Source organism: Zea mays, chromosome 2, assembly GCF_902167145.1.
Source record: "Zea mays cultivar B73 chromosome 2, Zm-B73-REFERENCE-NAM-5.0, whole genome shotgun sequence".
NCBI lineage: Eukaryota > Viridiplantae > Streptophyta > Magnoliopsida > Poales > Poaceae > Zea > Zea mays.
Window position 1 is genome coordinate 28197558 of NC_050097.1, and position 16536 is coordinate 28214093.

Below are 16536 nucleotides of genomic sequence, written 5' to 3' on the forward strand. Positions count from 1 at the left end.
TAATCCTTCATTTACATTTGAGCAATTTCTTTCAAGTATCTACTTATTAGAATTGCCATGCTAGTATAGACTATAGAGTCAAAAATTAGTGTGCAAAACTTTTTATTATTCTATTATGCATAAGGGATAAAGTTGAGCTTGTTTATAGTTTAAAATTTGTGAAAGAAAATTTAGAGAAGCCTAATTCAATCCCTTTTGGACATCTTAATCCTTTTACACATTGACATACCTTTTGGTAATTATGAGTATTTATCACTTGAACAAGAATAATCCACCACAAAAACCTAGAAATCCAAACACTCTAATTATTATAGTTCATAACCTAGATTATGATAATCATATGTATATTTCATAGTATAATAATACAGTGGTGATCAAATATGCCCTGTATCTAGGAATCGAATTACAAGTTCATCAGTTCTCGATTGATACTTGAAATGACATGTACATTCTAAAATTGTGGATACCATGAAGCATTTCTTATACACAAAATATGGGTATTTCTGTTAATCAATTTATGATACCTCGCTCTCTGAAATCAGTCTACTACTGGCAAACTTAGGGCTTGTTCGGTTATTCCTGTCCCATGTGGATTGGATGAGATTAGAAAAAATATGAAGGATTTTGACTTGTTCAGGATTTAAACTCATCCAATCCCACCCAATCCACATGGATTGAGATCACATGGATTGAGAGGAAAGCGAACAAGCCCTTATAGTTGAATAAGGTGAGTCTGCACACTGGATGAATATCACTATCAGTTAATACCAAGCAATCTCAAACCTTAGGTTTGGATTCTCTGGACCATGATGGAGCTCTAACTTTCAGGTTGGACTTATCTGCCTCCTCATCATTTTCCTCTTCCTCCAGAATCTCCTTAGAGAATGCCTCTGGATTTGCTTTGATGCAGTCCTGCAATGTGATGAAGGGTTTCACGCAATCTGATCCCTGGAAAGGCATATACATCAAATTTTGGTGCTAGTTAATTCATATATACAAGAAAACGATACATGGTCCAATAATAAGTTGTGCGTGATACTGAATTTTATGGAGGATACAAAGTTTTGAACGTGGCAATATGCAAACAGCCAGAAATTTTTAAGGGAAAAAAAAACTAAGCTCAGTCAAGTTAGCAATTCAATATTCTAAAAGTTTTCCAGATATGAAGAACAAGCATACACATGAAACTTATTGATGTAAAAGTACATAGATATCCACAAGACAACAAGTGCTTTTGAGTTGACCAACAGAATTACCTTAATAAATGGCTTATACAAGCATTGTTGTCTTGTCTAAGTTAAATTGACAATGATACCAGTAGTTTTATATCTATTGAATCATAAGAAAATCCACTTAGGACAAAGAATTTTCTTAAGCTCAATCAGGTCATCCTAGCAACACCTTTACAGTTATGGCCATCTAACAACCCCTCGAATTTTCTTAAGCTTGATCAGGCCATCTAGCAACACCTTTCTAGTTTATGTCCAACAAATTTCATATTGGGACAGCTCCAGGCTCCACCTCGGATCTGGATTTCCTACTCTAAAATCAAGAAAGTCAAGAGTCTTTTTTTACTTAGAATGGAAAGGAACCAGCTCAACCAAACAACTCAGATGTAACCCACAGGCCACAGCTCCACATCCAAATATGGATTTCTCTGGAGCCCTGCCAAACAGGGCTACACATGCTATGATCCTGAGTTAAGTTTTCGGTAAGGAACATCATGCTATAACTATCGATATGCATAAACAAGCAACATAATTTGAATCAGGCACATTTAAGTTGAAATCAAGTAGGTTGCTTGCAGAAAAGTGAAAAAGAAATGCAACCTTCTCTTCTTCTCTGCTCCTGAGAAAGCAGGAAAATGCATCGACGAATTGACCTCCACAAGGACCATTTTTCAAATCAGCAACACATGGACAGTCCAGAGCTTTCTGTACCTTCACATCGATTGACTGTCCAAGCAAAATGATACTTGACTGATCAGTGGCACTTGGAGTACCAAGATGTAGTGAAGCAAATAAGTGACCGATGTCTAAGCATCTATCTAGATAAAAAGGGAAGGGTTTTACCTCCTCAGTGTCATCCTCATCAAATGACATGGCTTCTGCACATTTTTATAAAATGCAAAATTAGAACAGTGTAAACAGAAGACTAAGAAAGCGCCCAAATAAAGAAAGTTATGTTACAAGCTGCATGGAGAACATGAGTTTGCAGCAAAATTTTGAGCTAACCTACTGTTTTGCCCCTGAACTATGACCCCAGGACCCTTGAGCCAATAGATTAGCCCCTGAACCACGGACAGTTGCTAAGTTTTACTGAGAAAGCAGCATCGATTGGCTTCAGATGTGTGTCAAACCTCGAGCCTTGGTGAATGGCGATGGGCAAAGTATAAGCAGTAGCTCTTTAAAGGCCTATGTGCTTGATTGGTCATGCTAGTCATTCTGGACAGATTAAAGCACTCGCGAGCTGCATTCAAGAGTGCCGAGGGAACCCACTCACCAATCTAACTTGGTGAAGTGCCACAATTACATAAAGAAATGATGCTCACATGCTAATATAATTGTGTTATCTACCATGGTCGTGATGGAATTAGGCATATGGTTGCCTTTGCCATTTGCTATAATCAGTATCCATTCTAACTGAATTTTGCAAATGTCATGCTTAAACAATTGTTTTTTATACCCTCTAACAACAAAACGTCCTTAAAGACTCCATCGCAGAAGATAGACCCACAGTGAGTCCGATTGAGAGCCAGCATGGCATTTTCAGAGACCTCTTGATAGGAATACGATCCCTACCACGGATTGGCCTTAGGTTGTATGAGTGTGAGGGGACTGGGCGAGGGAGGAAACGCCCACGGCTGTGTTTGGGCGCCGTGGATGCTGGGCGCAGGGAAAGAGGGAGATGGGCTGCTGAACGGAAGAACACACTGATGAGCAGTAGCGCGATGAACAGTAGCGCGATGAACAGTGGCGGCTAGGGTTTCTCCCAGCTCCCAGAGGGAAGCTGGAAACTATAATTGTTTCTGCTTAATTCCATATAGGGTGGTGCTTACAATTATTTATACTCCCTTCTAGTACTTATCTAATGAGATCAAATCCCTCTTTTCTCTCTAACAAATCTTATCCCTTAATCTTCTAATCCTTATCCAACTAATCTGCATGTGTAGATCCTTATCCAACTAATTTGCATGTCTATCCGTTGCCTCTGCTGTTATCCGGTGCCTGTAGTGGCGGCCGGTCATAACATCTCTCCCCGCATGCGTAAACAGCTCGTCCTCGAGCTGGAAGTCGGGGTAGAGGCCCCGAAAGTCGTCGAGCGGCTCCCATGTAGCTTCCTCCGGAGATAGGCCCTGCCATTGCACCAAAATGTGCCACGTTCCGTGCCGCTGTTGAGCACGCAGCACCTTCAGCGGCGCCGGTAGTAGTCTGCCATCCTGGACAGGGGGTGTTGTGGACTCATTCTTCTACAAGAACACCTATGGGCGCAGGCTCAGGAAGGCAACTGAGCTGGAAGAACAGGAAAAGGAAGCAACAATCAGGCAGCCGAATTAAGGGAAGAGGATCAGGCCAGTCCTATCTCCAGTATATCAATCAGTAGTTTCCTATTTCTGCTATATCAGTAGTTTCCTATTTCTGCTGTAGCAGACAGTAGAGTTTCCTATTTCCATTATGGAAAGCAATAAGATGATTGGGTGTGTTCCCTGCCGCCTAGACTATAAAGGCTGGCTGCTAGTTTGTAAGAAGGCATCGAAGAATAATACAGTTACCTCCTAGAGGTGGGCTGTTCTTCGACGGTGGCGCCTTCAGCCGCCGGCGACGACAGACCTCCTCGCTACGCTCTGCGTTCTTGTTCTCAAGCCACTCTCCTTCTCCACTCTCCCCTGCGTTCCCCTCGCCGACCACCACGCAGCAGCCACAACAAATTGGTATCGGAGACAAGTGCCCCGACCATGTCCAGCGTCGCGGGCGATCCTGAGCCTGATTCGGTGAAGCTGGACCGCATCATCGCGCAGCTCACAACCATGAACAACCGCCTGAACGCGCATGACCAGCGCATCGCGCGCACGGAGAAATTTCAGTCCGGTGATGAAGAGGACCACGAGCTGCAAGGTTCGCCTGATCGTCGACGCCACGGAGGCACGGAGGAAGGCAGCTTCCGTGGGGGCCGCGGGACTGGCCCTCGACGTCCTGACAACAGTGGTCCACGCGAGCCCAACCTCAACTTCCCGCACTACGATGGTGAGTCGGATCCGCTCCCATGGTTGAACAAGTGTGAAGGCTTTTTTCGCGGCTACCGCACGCTGCAGGAGGATAAGGTGTGGATGGCTTCTCTCCATCTCGACGGCACGGCGGCACAATGGTACTACCAGTTGGAGCGTGATCTCGGCATCATCACGTGGCCGCGCTTTGTCGAATTCATCAACATGCGCTTCGGCCCGCCCATCCGCTCCAACGCGCTTGGGGAGTTGAAGGAGCTCCACCGTACCGGCACGGTGGAGGAATACCAGCGCCAGTTCTTGGCTCTCCTGTGCCGCTGCGACAACCTGACCCGGCAGCACCAAATCGACTTGTTCACTGCCGGGTTGGGTCAGCCCTTGTCATCCGACGTCGAGATGCAACACCCGGCGAACCTTCAGACAGCCATGAGTCTGGCCCGGGCCTTCGAGCGCCGTTCCGCTGAGGCGGCTCGCGCCATCTACTCGTCCACGCCGCGCCAGTATTCCCGTCCTCGTCCACCGTCAACGACACCAGCACCGACGACGGAGGAACCACAGCGACCACGCGTTCGTCGGCTGTCGGCTGAGGAGATCGCCGACAAACGTGCCAAGGGGCAATGTTATTTTTGCCCGGAGAAATTCTCCCGGGATCACAAGTGTGCGGCGCGGGGCGGCGTGTTCTGTCTGTCCCTGGACGACGCTGCGCCAGAGGACGACGACATCACGGAGGAAGTCTGCATCTCGCTGAACGCGTTGACAGGAGTCCCTGCGGGTGACACCATCCGTCTTCGCGTCAAGATCCAAGGGGAAGAGCTGACAGCACTGGTGGACTCCGGCTCCACCCACTCCTTCATCAACCAGGGCGTCGCCCACCGACTCGGCCTCGACATCGCCCATCGGCCGGGTCTGGTGGTCACTGTGGCTAATGGACAGCAGCTGCACAGTCCGGGTATCTGTGCAGCAATGACATTGGCCATCCAGGATCAGACGTTCTCCATCGACTGCTATGCCTTAGCTCTCGAGGGCTTCGACGTCGTCCTCGGTGTCCACTGGCTCAAGACGCTGGGACCCATTACTTGGGACTTCACGGCGCGCTCCATGGCTTTCTGGCACCATGATCGTGCCGTCCTGTGGCGTGGGATCGGTGGTGACGACGTTAGCCTTGCTGCTCTGACGGCGACCAGGGACCTCATGAATTCATTACTGCAAGATTTTACTGACCTGTTTGCAGAACCGCGTGGACTGCCGCCCGCGCGACGCCATGACCATCACATTCATTTGTTGCCGGGTACGGCTCCCATTGCAGTCCGCCCGTACCGATACCCGCAGCTTTTGAAAGATGAGATTGAGCGCCAATGTCAGGAAATGCTGGCACAGGGGATTATTCGGGAAACCACATCCCCTTTCTCCTCCCCTGTTCTCCTGGTGAAGAAGCATGATGGTACTTGGCGATTTTGTGTGGATTTTCGGGCCTTAAATGACAAGACGGTCAAGAACAAATTTCCTATCCCAGTGGTTGACGAGCTCCTTGATGAGCTGTCGGGCGCTTGTTTCTTCACCAAGATTGATCTCCGCAGCGGGTACCACCAGGTCCGGATGCATCCAGAGGACATCGCCAAGACCGCGTTTCGCACGCATCATGGACATTTTGAGTTCCTCGTCATGCCTTTCGGCTTGACGAACGCGCCAGCAACATTTCAAGCTCTCATGAATGACATCCTCAAGCCATTTCTCCGCCGGTTCGTTCTAGTCTTTTTTGATGATATACTCATCTATAGTTCTTCCTGGGAGACACATGTGCAGCAGGTCAGGATGGTTTTTCAATTGTTACGCGCCAACTGCCTCTTCATCAAGCAGTCTAAATGTTTCTTCGGCGAACCAACGGTGGCCTACCTGGGCCATATTATCTCCAAGGAGGGCGTGGCCATGGACCCATCCAAGGTGGCGGCTGTGGAGGCATGGCCACAACCGCGGACTGCACGGGCGCTGCGGGGTTTTCTTGGCCTCACCGGGTACTACCGCAAGTTTATTGCGGGGTACGGTGCGGTGGCTGAGCCCTTAACTGCTCTCCTCAAGGGGGCGGCTTTCTCCTGGACTTCCCAGGCGGCATCGGCCTTCCAAGCTCTGAAGAAGGCGCTGGTGTCTGCTCCACTGCTCCGACTACCAGACTTCGCCAAGCGCTTCTACGTCGACTGCGATGCTTCGGGCTCCGGCTTTGGCGCGGTGCTGCACCAGGGCGAGGGCGCCGTGGCTTACTTCAGTCGCGCCGTGGCCCCTCACCACGCCAAGTTGCCCGCATATGAAAGAGAGCTGATCGGCTTAGTCAAAGCCGTTCGCAATTGGAGGCCATACTTGTGGGGCAGGTCATTCACAGTCCGCACTGATCATCGCAGCTTGAAGTACATATTGGACCAACGTCTGACCACTATTCCACAGCACACTTGGGTCACGAAGCTATTTGGTTATGATCTGGATGTGGTGTATCGCCCAGGGAAGCAAAATGCAGCAGCAGATGCCTTATCTCGTCGGGATGAGGAGGCCTTCAGTATTCATGCCCTATCGACAACATCATTTGCAGTTTTTGATGCAATTCGTCAAGAACTCCTTGCTGATCCAAGAGCACAAGACATTCGAGCCCAGTTAGCCAGTGGCACTGCACCAGCTGGGTGGACAGAGGTGGATGGCCTGCTGTTATTTCAGGGCAAAGCCTATGTTCCAGATTCATCTCCCCTATGGCCACAACTACTGGAGAATGCACATACAGCAGGACATGAGGGTATTCAGAAGACACACTATCGTCTTCGGTTATCCTTCTTCAACCCTCACAGCAGCCGTTTGGTCCGCGAGTATGTCAAGGGTTGTGGAGTTTGTCAGCGCAATAAAACTGAGCACTTGCACCCAGCTGGCCTGCTGCAGCCCCTGCCAGTTCCCTCTTCTGTTTGGAGTGATATTGCTATGGACTTCGTTGAGGGCTTTCCTAAAGTTGGCGGGAAATCAGTTATTTTGACTGTGGTGGACCGGTTTTCCAAATATGCTCATTTCATTCCACTCAGCCATCCATATTCAGCCACCGTTGTTGCAAAGGCTTTCTTTGATGAGATTGTTCGGCTACATGGGTTCCCATGTTCTATTGTTAGTGACCGGGACCCGGTTTTTACTAGCACTTTTTGGGCTGAATTATTCCGTTTAGCAGGGGTGACATTGCTTCTCAGTTCAGCTTTTCACCCACAAACGGATGGGCAGTCGGAGGTCACTAATCGCATTATCACTATGTATCTTCGTTGCTTAGCAGGAGATCGACCTCGTTCTTGGCTACAGTGGTTACCGTGGGCTGAATTTTGCTACAATTCTTCCTTCCAAACAGCTATTGGTGTTTCTCCTTTCCAGGTGGTTTATGGACGGCCTCCACCAACCTTGCTGCAATTTGAACAGGGGGCGGCAAAGGTGGCAGCAGTAGAAGCCCAACTCCGAGATAGAGATGAATTCCTGGCTGAAATCCGTGATCGGTTATTGTTGGCTCAGGAGGTCATGCGTGCTCAGCATGATAAGAAGCACCGGGAGGTTGTCTTTGCAGTAGGAGACTGGGTTTGGCTCCGTTTGCATCACCGCACAGCCGTGGGCATCACTCCAGCGCGTGCCACCAAGCTGGGCCCTAAGTACTTTGGACCTTATGAAGTACTAGAAAAGATTGGATCAGTAGCTTATCGTCTTCGTTTACCAGCAGCAGCTCGCATCCATAATGTGTTTCATGTGGCCCTTCTTAAGCCTTTCGTGGGTACCCCTCCGGTCGGTGATCCAGTGCAGTTGCCATCTCTGGTGCATGGAAGAGTGGTTCCTCATCCCTTGAAGATCATTCGTGCTCGTCTCAAACATGGAGTATGGGAATTGTTGGTGCATTGGGAAGGACAGACAGCTGTTGATGCTTCTTGGATTTCCCTAGAAGACTTCAAGAAACAATATCCGGTGTTTCAGCTCGAGGACGAGCTGTTCCAGGGGGAGGGGGGAAGTGTTGTGGACTCATTCTTCTACAAGAACACCTATGGGCGCAGGCTCAGGAAGGCAACTGAGCTGGAAGAACAGGAAAAGGAAGCAACAATCAGGCAGCCGAATTAAGGGAAGAGGATCAGGCCAGTCCTATCTCCAGTATATCAATCAGTAGTTTCCTATTTCTGCTATATCAGTAGTTTCCTATTTCTGCTGTAGCAGACAGTAGAGTTTCCTATTTCCATTATGGAAAGCAATAAGATGATTGGGTGTGTTCCCTGCCGCCTAGACTATAAAGGCTGGCTGCTAGTTTGTAAGAAGGCATCGAAGAATAATACAGTTACCTCCTAGAGGTGGGCTGTTCTTCGACGGTGGCGCCTTCAGCCGCCGGCGACGACAGACCTCCTCGCTACGCTCTGCGTTCTTGTTCTCAAGCCACTCTCCTTCTCCACTCTCCCCTGCGTTCCCCTCGCCGACCACCACGCAGCAGCCACAACAGGGGGTAACCCCGCACGCTGCTCCGGCGGTTCACCCTTGTGGCGCTTGAGGAGGCCCACATGAAATACGTCGTGCAGGCGGGCTCCCTCTGGTAGCTCCAGCCGGTATGCCACCTTGCCGATGCGCTCCAGGACTCGAAACGGTCCGGCGTAGCGAGGGCCGAGCTTCCCTTTTGCGCGTGGCTCTAGGGACTGCACGGGCCGATGTAGAAGGCGCAGCCACACCCAATCCCCGACAGCCAGCTCCATGTCGCGATGACCAGCGTCGTAGTACCGCTTGGACAGCTGTTGCGCCTGAACGAGGCGCTGTCGGACCTCCGCAAGGATGTTGTCCCGGTCGCGCAGCAACTCCTCCGCCGCTGCCGTCCGTGCGGACCCGGGCTGGTATGGCAGGATCGGCGGTGGGGGGCGTCCGTACACCACCTCAAATGGCGTGGCACGGAGGGCGGTGTGGAACGAGGTGTTGTAGCAGTACTCCGCCCAAGAGAGCCAGTCCACCCAGGCCCGAGGCCGATCACCTGTCACACAACGAAGGTACATGACAATCACCTTGTTGACAACCTCGGACTGGCCATCCGTCTGTGGATGGAACGCCGTGCTCATGCGGAGGGAGACGCCGTCGCACTTGAAGAGGTCGCGTCAGACGTGTCCGGTAAACACAGGGTCCCGATCGCTGACGATGGAGGAGGGGAACCCGTGTAACCGGACGATGCCATCGAAGAAGGCCTGCGCAACCGATGCCGCCGTATACGGGTGGCCGAGCGGAATGAAGTGGGCGTACTTGGAGAAGCGATCGACCACCGTGAGGATGACCGATTTGCCGCCCACCTTAGGTAGCCCCTCGATGAAGTCCATGGAGATGTCAGCCCACACCTGGGACGGCACCTGGAGGGGCTGCAGCAGCCCCGCCGTCTGCAGGGTCTCTGTCTTGTTCCGCTGGCACGTTGTGCACGTCCGCACCCAATCAGCCACCAAGGTGCGGTCGCCAGGAACGTAGAACTCGGCGCGGAGGCGATGGAGGGTTTTCTGAATGCCCTCATGCCCCGCCGAGTGGGCCAGGAGGATGGCCTGATGTCGGAGGTCGCCGTGGTTCGGTACATAGACGCGCGAGCCGTGAAGAAGGAGGCCATCCTCCAGGCGCCATGGGGTGGTCAAGGTACCATCCTGGAGCTGCTGGCACAGGCGGCTACTATCCAGGGATGTCGCTGTGGCGCGGCGGATGTCGTCGAGGAAGGCGAACGAAGGCCCAGAGAGGGCCAGGGCTGCTGCTGCCCCCGGCTCCCCTACGGATGGTTGGAGTAGCTCGGCGTCGCGGCGGGACAGTGCGTCCGCGGCGACATTTAGGCGGCCCGGACGATACTCAACCTCAAAGTCGAAGCCGAAGAGCTTGCTCAGCCACTGGTGCTGGGGCACGGTAGACAGTCGCTGGTCGAGGAGGTACTTCAAGCTGTAGTGGTCAGTGCGGACGGCGAAATGACGACCCCAAAGATAGGGCCGCCAATGGCGCACCGCCTGAACCAAGCCGATCAGCTCCCGCTCGTAAGCGGCAAGCTTGAGGTGTCGCGCCGCAAAGGGACGGCTGAAGAACGCCACCGGTCCCGCGCCTTGGTGAAGGACGGCGCCGAAGCCCGTACCGGAGGCGTCGCAGTCCACGACGAAGGTCTTCTCGAAGTCAGGCATCTGAAGGACTGGACCCGTGGTCAAGGCTGTTTTCAGCTGCTGGAAGGCGGCCTGGGTGTCGTCGTCCCAGGTGAAGGCATCGCGCCGCAGAAGGCGCGTGAGAGGTGTCGCGATGACACCGAAGTCGCGGATGAACTTTCTGTAGTAGCCGGCGAGGCCCAAGAAGCCCCGCAGGCCACGAGCGGAGTGCGGTGCTGGCCACGAGGAGACGGCCTCCACCTTGGTCGCATCCATGGCCACCCCCGCGGCGGAGATGACGTGCCCGAGGTATGCCACCGAGCGCGCCCCGAAGGAGCACTTGGAGCGTTTGAGATGTAGCTGGTGGTCGCGCAGGGCGTGGAGGACGATGCTGATGTGCTGGAGGTGTTCCGCCCATGTCTTGCTGTAGATGAGGATGTCATCAAAGAACACAAGCACATACTTGCGCAAATAGGGGCGGAGGACGTCGTTCATGAGGGCTTGAAAGGTCGCCGGAGCGTTGGAGAGGCCAAACGGCATGACCAAGAACTCATAGTGTCCCTCGTGTGTCCGGAACGCCGTCTTCTCGACATCAGCGGGGTGCATGCGCACCTGGTGGTAGCACGAGCGCAAGTCGAGCTTGGTGAAGAAGTGGGCGCCATGCAGCTCATCGAGCAACTCATCGACCACCGGAATAGGGAACTTGTCCTTCGATGTCTTAGCATTCAGGGCCCTGTAGTCGATGCAGAACCGCCACGAGTTGTCGGGCTTGCGGACCAGCAAGACCGGGGCAGAGAATGGCGATGTGCTGGGGCGAATGATCCCTTGGGCGAGCATGGCGCTGCACTGACGCTCTAACTCGTCCTTCTGGAGCTGGGGGTAACGGTAGGGCCGAACCGCCACCGGTGCCGCCCCCGGAAGAAGATGAATGCGGTGGTCGTAGGGGCGGGCGGGTGGCAGCCCTTGCGGCTCGGCGAAGACCAGCTCAAATTGCCGAAGAAGATCGTCGAGGAGCGGCTGTGTGGGCGTGCTGGACACCACGCACGTAGCCGGCTGTGGGGGAACCGCGCCGGGCGCCCCTAGGCCGGACCAAATGATGCGGCGGCCCCCCTTGGTGAAGGACATGGACAGGCGGTCGCAGTCCCAGAGGATCGGCCCCAGCAGCCGCAGGAACTCGAAGCCCAAAATGACGTCGAAGGTGCCGAGGGTGAGGCCGATACAGTCGATGGAAAACTGTTCGGTGCCCACCCGCAGGTCGACGCTCCGCGCCATACCTTGGCACGGTATGTTGTCACCGTTGGCCACCTGCACTTTGATGGTGGGGTGTGGCGTGGATGGCAGCTGCAGGCGGCTCATCAGACCCACCGACATGAAGTTGGTGGTGGAGCCGGAGTCGACGAGGGCCACAAGACGGTGGCCATTGATGGAGACAGGCAGCAACATGGCGTTTGGTGTGCGCACCCCTGCCAATGCGTGCAGCGAGACCGTCGGAATGATGGCCGCGACGCGCGAGGGTGGCTCCTGCTCGAGCGCGATCTGTAGGTCAGCTCCCTCCTCTTGGGGCTCGTCGTCGATGTAGTCGTCGTTCTCCAAGTAGAAGAGGCGGGGACACACGTGCCCACGCACATAGGGCTCATCACAATTGAAACAGAGCCCTTGACGACGTCGTTCCTGCTGCTCGGCCGGCGTAAGCCGACGGAACGGTCGCGCTGGGGCGGCTGTACCTGCTGGTTGCGCTGCAGCGGTTGGCGGAGCAGTCAGCGGACGCGGCGGTGCTGGCAGTCCCGGGCGAGACTGCCGGAACCCGCGCGCTGGAGGCGGAGTGGTCTGCGCCGCTGCACGCTGCTCGAAAGCACGCGCCAAGTACATCGCTGATTGAAGGTCCTGGGGGTCTCGGATGGCCACATCAGCCCGGATGTGGTCGGGGAGGCCGCCGACAAAGAGTTCGGTCTTCTGCTGCGCGTCGAGCTTGCGCGTGTGGCCGAGCATAGCGTTGAAGCGGTCGGCGTAGTCCTGTACCGTCGAGGTGAAGGGCAGGCGGGCAAGTTCGGACAGGCGGGTGCCCCGAACAGGCGGCCCAAACTGAAGGGTACAGACCTCCTTGAAGCGTCCCCACGTTGGCATGCCCTCGTCTTGCTCCAGGGCGTAATACCAAGTCTGCGCAGCGCCCTTCAGGTGATACGAAGCGAGCCAAGTGCGGTCAGTCACCAGGGTGCGCTGGCCCCGGAAGAACTGCTCGCATTGGTTCAACCAATTTAGGGGGTCAACGCTGCCATCATAGGTGGGGAAGTTGATCTTGTAGTAGCGAGGGGGAGTCTGTGCCGCCTGGCTATAGCCCAGGCCAGCAGCGGGCTCGACGACCCCGGAGGAGGCTGTCTGGGTCGTGGGTTCATGGAAGAGGACTCCCTCGACGCCTCCGTAGAAGACCCCCCCAGAGGCCAGCGCGTGGGGGCTTCAGACTGCACCACCGACGACGTGATGGTCGCCGGAGTAGAGTAGATCGGCGGCTGCAGCACATATGACGGGACTTGCGACGGTGATCGGGGCCACTGCATTAAGTGCAGCGGTACGCCAGGCGCAGCCCCGGTCATGGAGGATGCGGCAGCGGCGGATGTTCGGAGAGATGCGGTGGGCGGCGGCGCAGATGGACTGGGCGGCAGTGGCATGGTGGTGGAGGCAGGCAGCGGTGGGTTCTGGGTGCCGGTGATGTAGGTATGGATGGAGGAGATGTTCCCCTGCATCGCGGTCATGTTTCCCTGCATGACAGCCATGTTCCGTGAAATTTCCCGGACTACTTCAGCGAGGGAATCTAGGGTCAGGGGAACAGATGAGGTGCCTGGCGGCACATAACCGGTGGACGGCACCGCGGCTAATGGCAGCGACGCCGACGCCTGAGAAAGCGACGACGCTGATGGCGAGGAGGGCAGCGGCGCGGACGGATCGCTGGACATAGCCGATACCAGATTGATAGGAATATGATCCCTACCACGGATTGGCCTTAGGTTGTATGAGTGTGAGGGGACTGGGCGAGGGAGGAAACGCCCACGGCTGTGTTTGGGCGTCGTGGATGCTGGGCGCAGGGAAAGAGGGAGATGGGCTGCTGAACGGAAGAACACACTGATGAGCAGTAGCGCGATGAACAGTAGCGCGATGAACAGTGGCGGCTAGGGTTTCTCCCAGCTCCCAGAGGGAAGCTGGAAACTATAATTGTTTCTGCTTAATTCCATATAGGGTGGTGCTTACAATTATTTATACTCCCTTCTAGTACTTATCTAATGAGATCAAATCCCTCTTTTCTCTCTAACAAATCTTATCCCTTAATCTTCTAATCCTTATCCAACTAATCTGCATGTGTAGATCCTTATCCAACTAATTTGCATGTCTATCTGTTGCCTCTGCTGTTATCCGGTGCTGTTATCCGGCGCCTGTAGTGGCAGCCGGTCATAACACCTCTACCTCAGGGACCAAGCCTTGAACCGGTCGCCACATGCTCCTCAGATCAAGTCAACACACGACACTGGGCAAATAAGAGAAAGCTCCCTTCCATAGCATTTATAAACGAGGTGGTTAAAAACGGCACTATTGCCATGTCTGAGGCCATAGGTGTATATGAACACTACAGAGGCCAGTAGCAAGCATACATAAAAAATCCATCAAAATAGGACAGCTACCAAAGGAACTCAAAAAGCCCTCCTTAATTCTCAGCTAATGGTGCTGCCAAATGGGAAAGACCCTTGGCACCAGCAATCTCCCATTTTTTTCTTTCCTCATCAGCAGCTCTAAGACTCATATTTTGTTATAGGATTTATATATTTTATCGGGGTCGGCTGACCCCAACAAACCACCCTACATTCGCCCCTGAAAGGATGTGGAAGTCAGCAAGTACATCGTCTATCAGCTACACCGTACTCAACGATATAGAATTATAGACTCTCGTATCCGCCACCATGGTATGATGGAGGTGTTCATCACGAATGGATCAACAACTACTATAAGATAGAAGTAGTTGGGTCTCTACATTGTGGAACTTGATATAAGGTTCCGTTTGGATCTACCTGACTAAATTTTAGTCCTATCACATTGAATGTTTAAATGCTAGTTAGAAGTATTAAAAATAGTCTAATTATAAAACTAATTACACAGATAAGGACTAAACGATAAGACGAGTCTATTAAGTCTAAGCCCATTATTCGCTCATGTGGTGCTAAAGTACACATTTCTTAATCGTGGATTTAATTAGGCTTAATAAATTTGTCTCGTCGTTTAGTCTTCATCTATGTTATTAGTTTTATAATTAGACTATATTTAATACTTAAAATTGACATTCAAATATCCAATGTGACATAGACTAAACTTTAGTCAGGCGAACCAAACACATTGTAAATTTCTTCTCTCTTATGCTATAAAAGGACAAAGTAGATGCAACAATAAAAAGGTTTTGGGCTGCTCAGCTTTTCATATTCTAGTCTTACTTTATACATGGTTACATCTATACATGTACCACATAGACAGTGTAAACCTCTCTCTAAATCATAAAAGACAATCTATCGTGTCAACATTCTTATTCAAAGCGGTCCTACGTCTACAGTACTCTCTCTTTCTCGGCTTTTGGTAGCTTGGTGCAGAACAACACACGTTCAAACATAAAATTATCGTGACATTATTTCAATTCCGCTGCAACTCGCGAGCACAGTACACATAGAACATCACTTATGACGAAATTAACAGTAAATACTATCGCAATTTCAGCAAAACCCTGCCGAATCGGTTAGAGCCTAAGATATCGAGGTCAGTTGTACAAGTTCTGCGTCATCAATGTCAGAGGAGCGACCTCATCGGCCTACTTTCGCATCTGATTCTTATTTATGGTTACTAGCTACAAACAAATCTTCAAATCCGAACGTACCCCAGCTCAAGAGGTTCACCCTTTAATCAATGCTCCATCCAAATCCAAGCAGCGGGAAGACCCAGCGCAACTGCAACTCAACTAGTTCGGAGTAAAGTGGAGGAAACCACACTTCGGGATTCACATGTACACATACCTGCAGCAATCGCCTCAAGGGAAGACGGAGGCGGGGCAGGAGACGACGGCGACGGCTCCACGGTGGGTGGAGAAGGCTCCTCCGCTGGAGGAGTGACCTGGCTCTCGATCTGGCCCATGGAGAGATGCAGAGCGGGAGCGGGAGCGGGAGAAGGCGGCGGTCACGCTCGTTTCTTCCGGTAAATGCTAGGGAGAGGCGAAAACGACAGGGCGGCGGAGTTGGCTCAACGCTGGAGTCGAGGCAGCGACCAACCTCGGAAGGAAACTTCGACCCGAGTTCGACTAGCACCGGCGGTCCGGCGCGTCCCCGGCTCCCAGCCTGCCTGCCAGTGCCAGGTGCCAGCCATCCGATCTTCGCTTGGCCACGGAACTCTGTGGGCCGAACACCAATACCCGAGGTGGGCAGGTTTCTCAATGGGCCCCAAATTCTCCCGCGGCTTCTCTCTTCTTGTCTTCCCCTAAACGTCGCTCGCCGCTTTTCGCTATTTCTCGGGGAGCGTGTGTTCCAGTTCCTGCCTTGCAGGCCGCCGAGATGGTGGGACCGTGGGAGGCGGCAAACCGATGGAGGACAGCGTCACGCGGGCCACGCGGCTTTCGGTGCGGCAGCGATCAGCGCCTCCGCCGTCGCCGTGCACCCCCTCGACACGGTTAAGCACTCCTCCAGCTTCCAGGCGAGCGCACTCACCCACCTCACCTCCTTGTGTTGCTGTACTGTTGCTTTCTCAAGGTCTAATTTTGGTATCTGCGCGGTGTTTCCTTGCATCTGCAGCTGGGCTCCGGCAGTTGGTGGACCGGCTCAGGCCGCTTCTGGCCCTGTAGGTTTGGTCGGTTGCTCAGGGACGTAGGCCGGAAAAAAATTAGGAGGGACTGAACTAAACTGTCGCAGCGCTACGTTATATTGTGTATATTTTAAATTAGGAAAGGCTCTAGTGAAGCTTCATTGGATCGGAAGCGGTAGGGAGAGGCCGAAGCGGGAGAAGGCAGCAGTAGAAAAGCATATAAATCCTGATTTTTGTATAAAACTTTCTAGTTCATGCAATCATGCCTAATGGCTTCGGATTTAGTTATGTGTTACTTCACATATGAAATTATCATATTCTAAATCATTGTATGACTTTTAGGTTTTTACAGTGGCATTGGATGGTCCATAATGG

The 16536-nt window shown here is 52.6% G+C and overlaps 3 protein-coding genes across 4 annotated transcripts; 1 reads left to right on the plus strand and 2 right to left on the minus strand.

The window, feature by feature from the left end:
* Window positions 1-305: 305 nt before the first annotated feature.
* LOC100285749 (coiled-coil-helix-coiled-coil-helix domain-containing protein 4) lies at window positions 306-16167 on the minus strand. 2 transcript variants are annotated; one of them, XM_023301532.2, is made up of 4 exons: window positions 2686-3202; window positions 2073-2107; window positions 1830-1955; window positions 306-948 (listed from the first exon to the last, which is right to left on the minus strand). In XM_023301532.2, the coding sequence occupies exons 1-4, from the start codon at window positions 2759-2761 to the stop codon at window positions 778-780; spliced, it is 408 nt and encodes a 135-aa protein (XP_023157300.1). In that variant the 5' UTR covers window positions 2762-3202; the 3' UTR covers window positions 306-777. The 2 variants fall into 2 exon arrangements, with proteins under 2 accessions (XP_023157300.1, NP_001152111.1); NM_001158639.2 differs by lacking the exon at window positions 2686-3202 and adding an exon at window positions 15384-16167 and having other exon boundaries at window positions 331-948.
* Window positions 9268-13292, minus strand: LOC111590845 (uncharacterized). Its single transcript, XM_023301733.2, has 2 exons — window positions 12678-13292; window positions 9268-12573 (listed from the first exon to the last, which is right to left on the minus strand). Exons 1-2 carry the CDS (start codon window positions 13290-13292, stop codon window positions 9343-9345), a joined length of 3846 nt encoding a protein of 1281 aa, XP_023157501.1. The 3' UTR covers window positions 9268-9342.
* Window positions 15306-16445, plus strand: LOC103646187 (uncharacterized). Its single transcript, XM_020548231.2, has 3 exons — window positions 15306-15780; window positions 15892-16053; window positions 16152-16445. The coding sequence occupies exons 1-3, from the start codon at window positions 15508-15510 to the stop codon at window positions 16251-16253; spliced, it is 537 nt and encodes a 178-aa protein (XP_020403820.1). The 5' UTR covers window positions 15306-15507; the 3' UTR covers window positions 16254-16445.
* The last annotated feature ends 91 nt before the right edge of the window (window positions 16446-16536 follow it).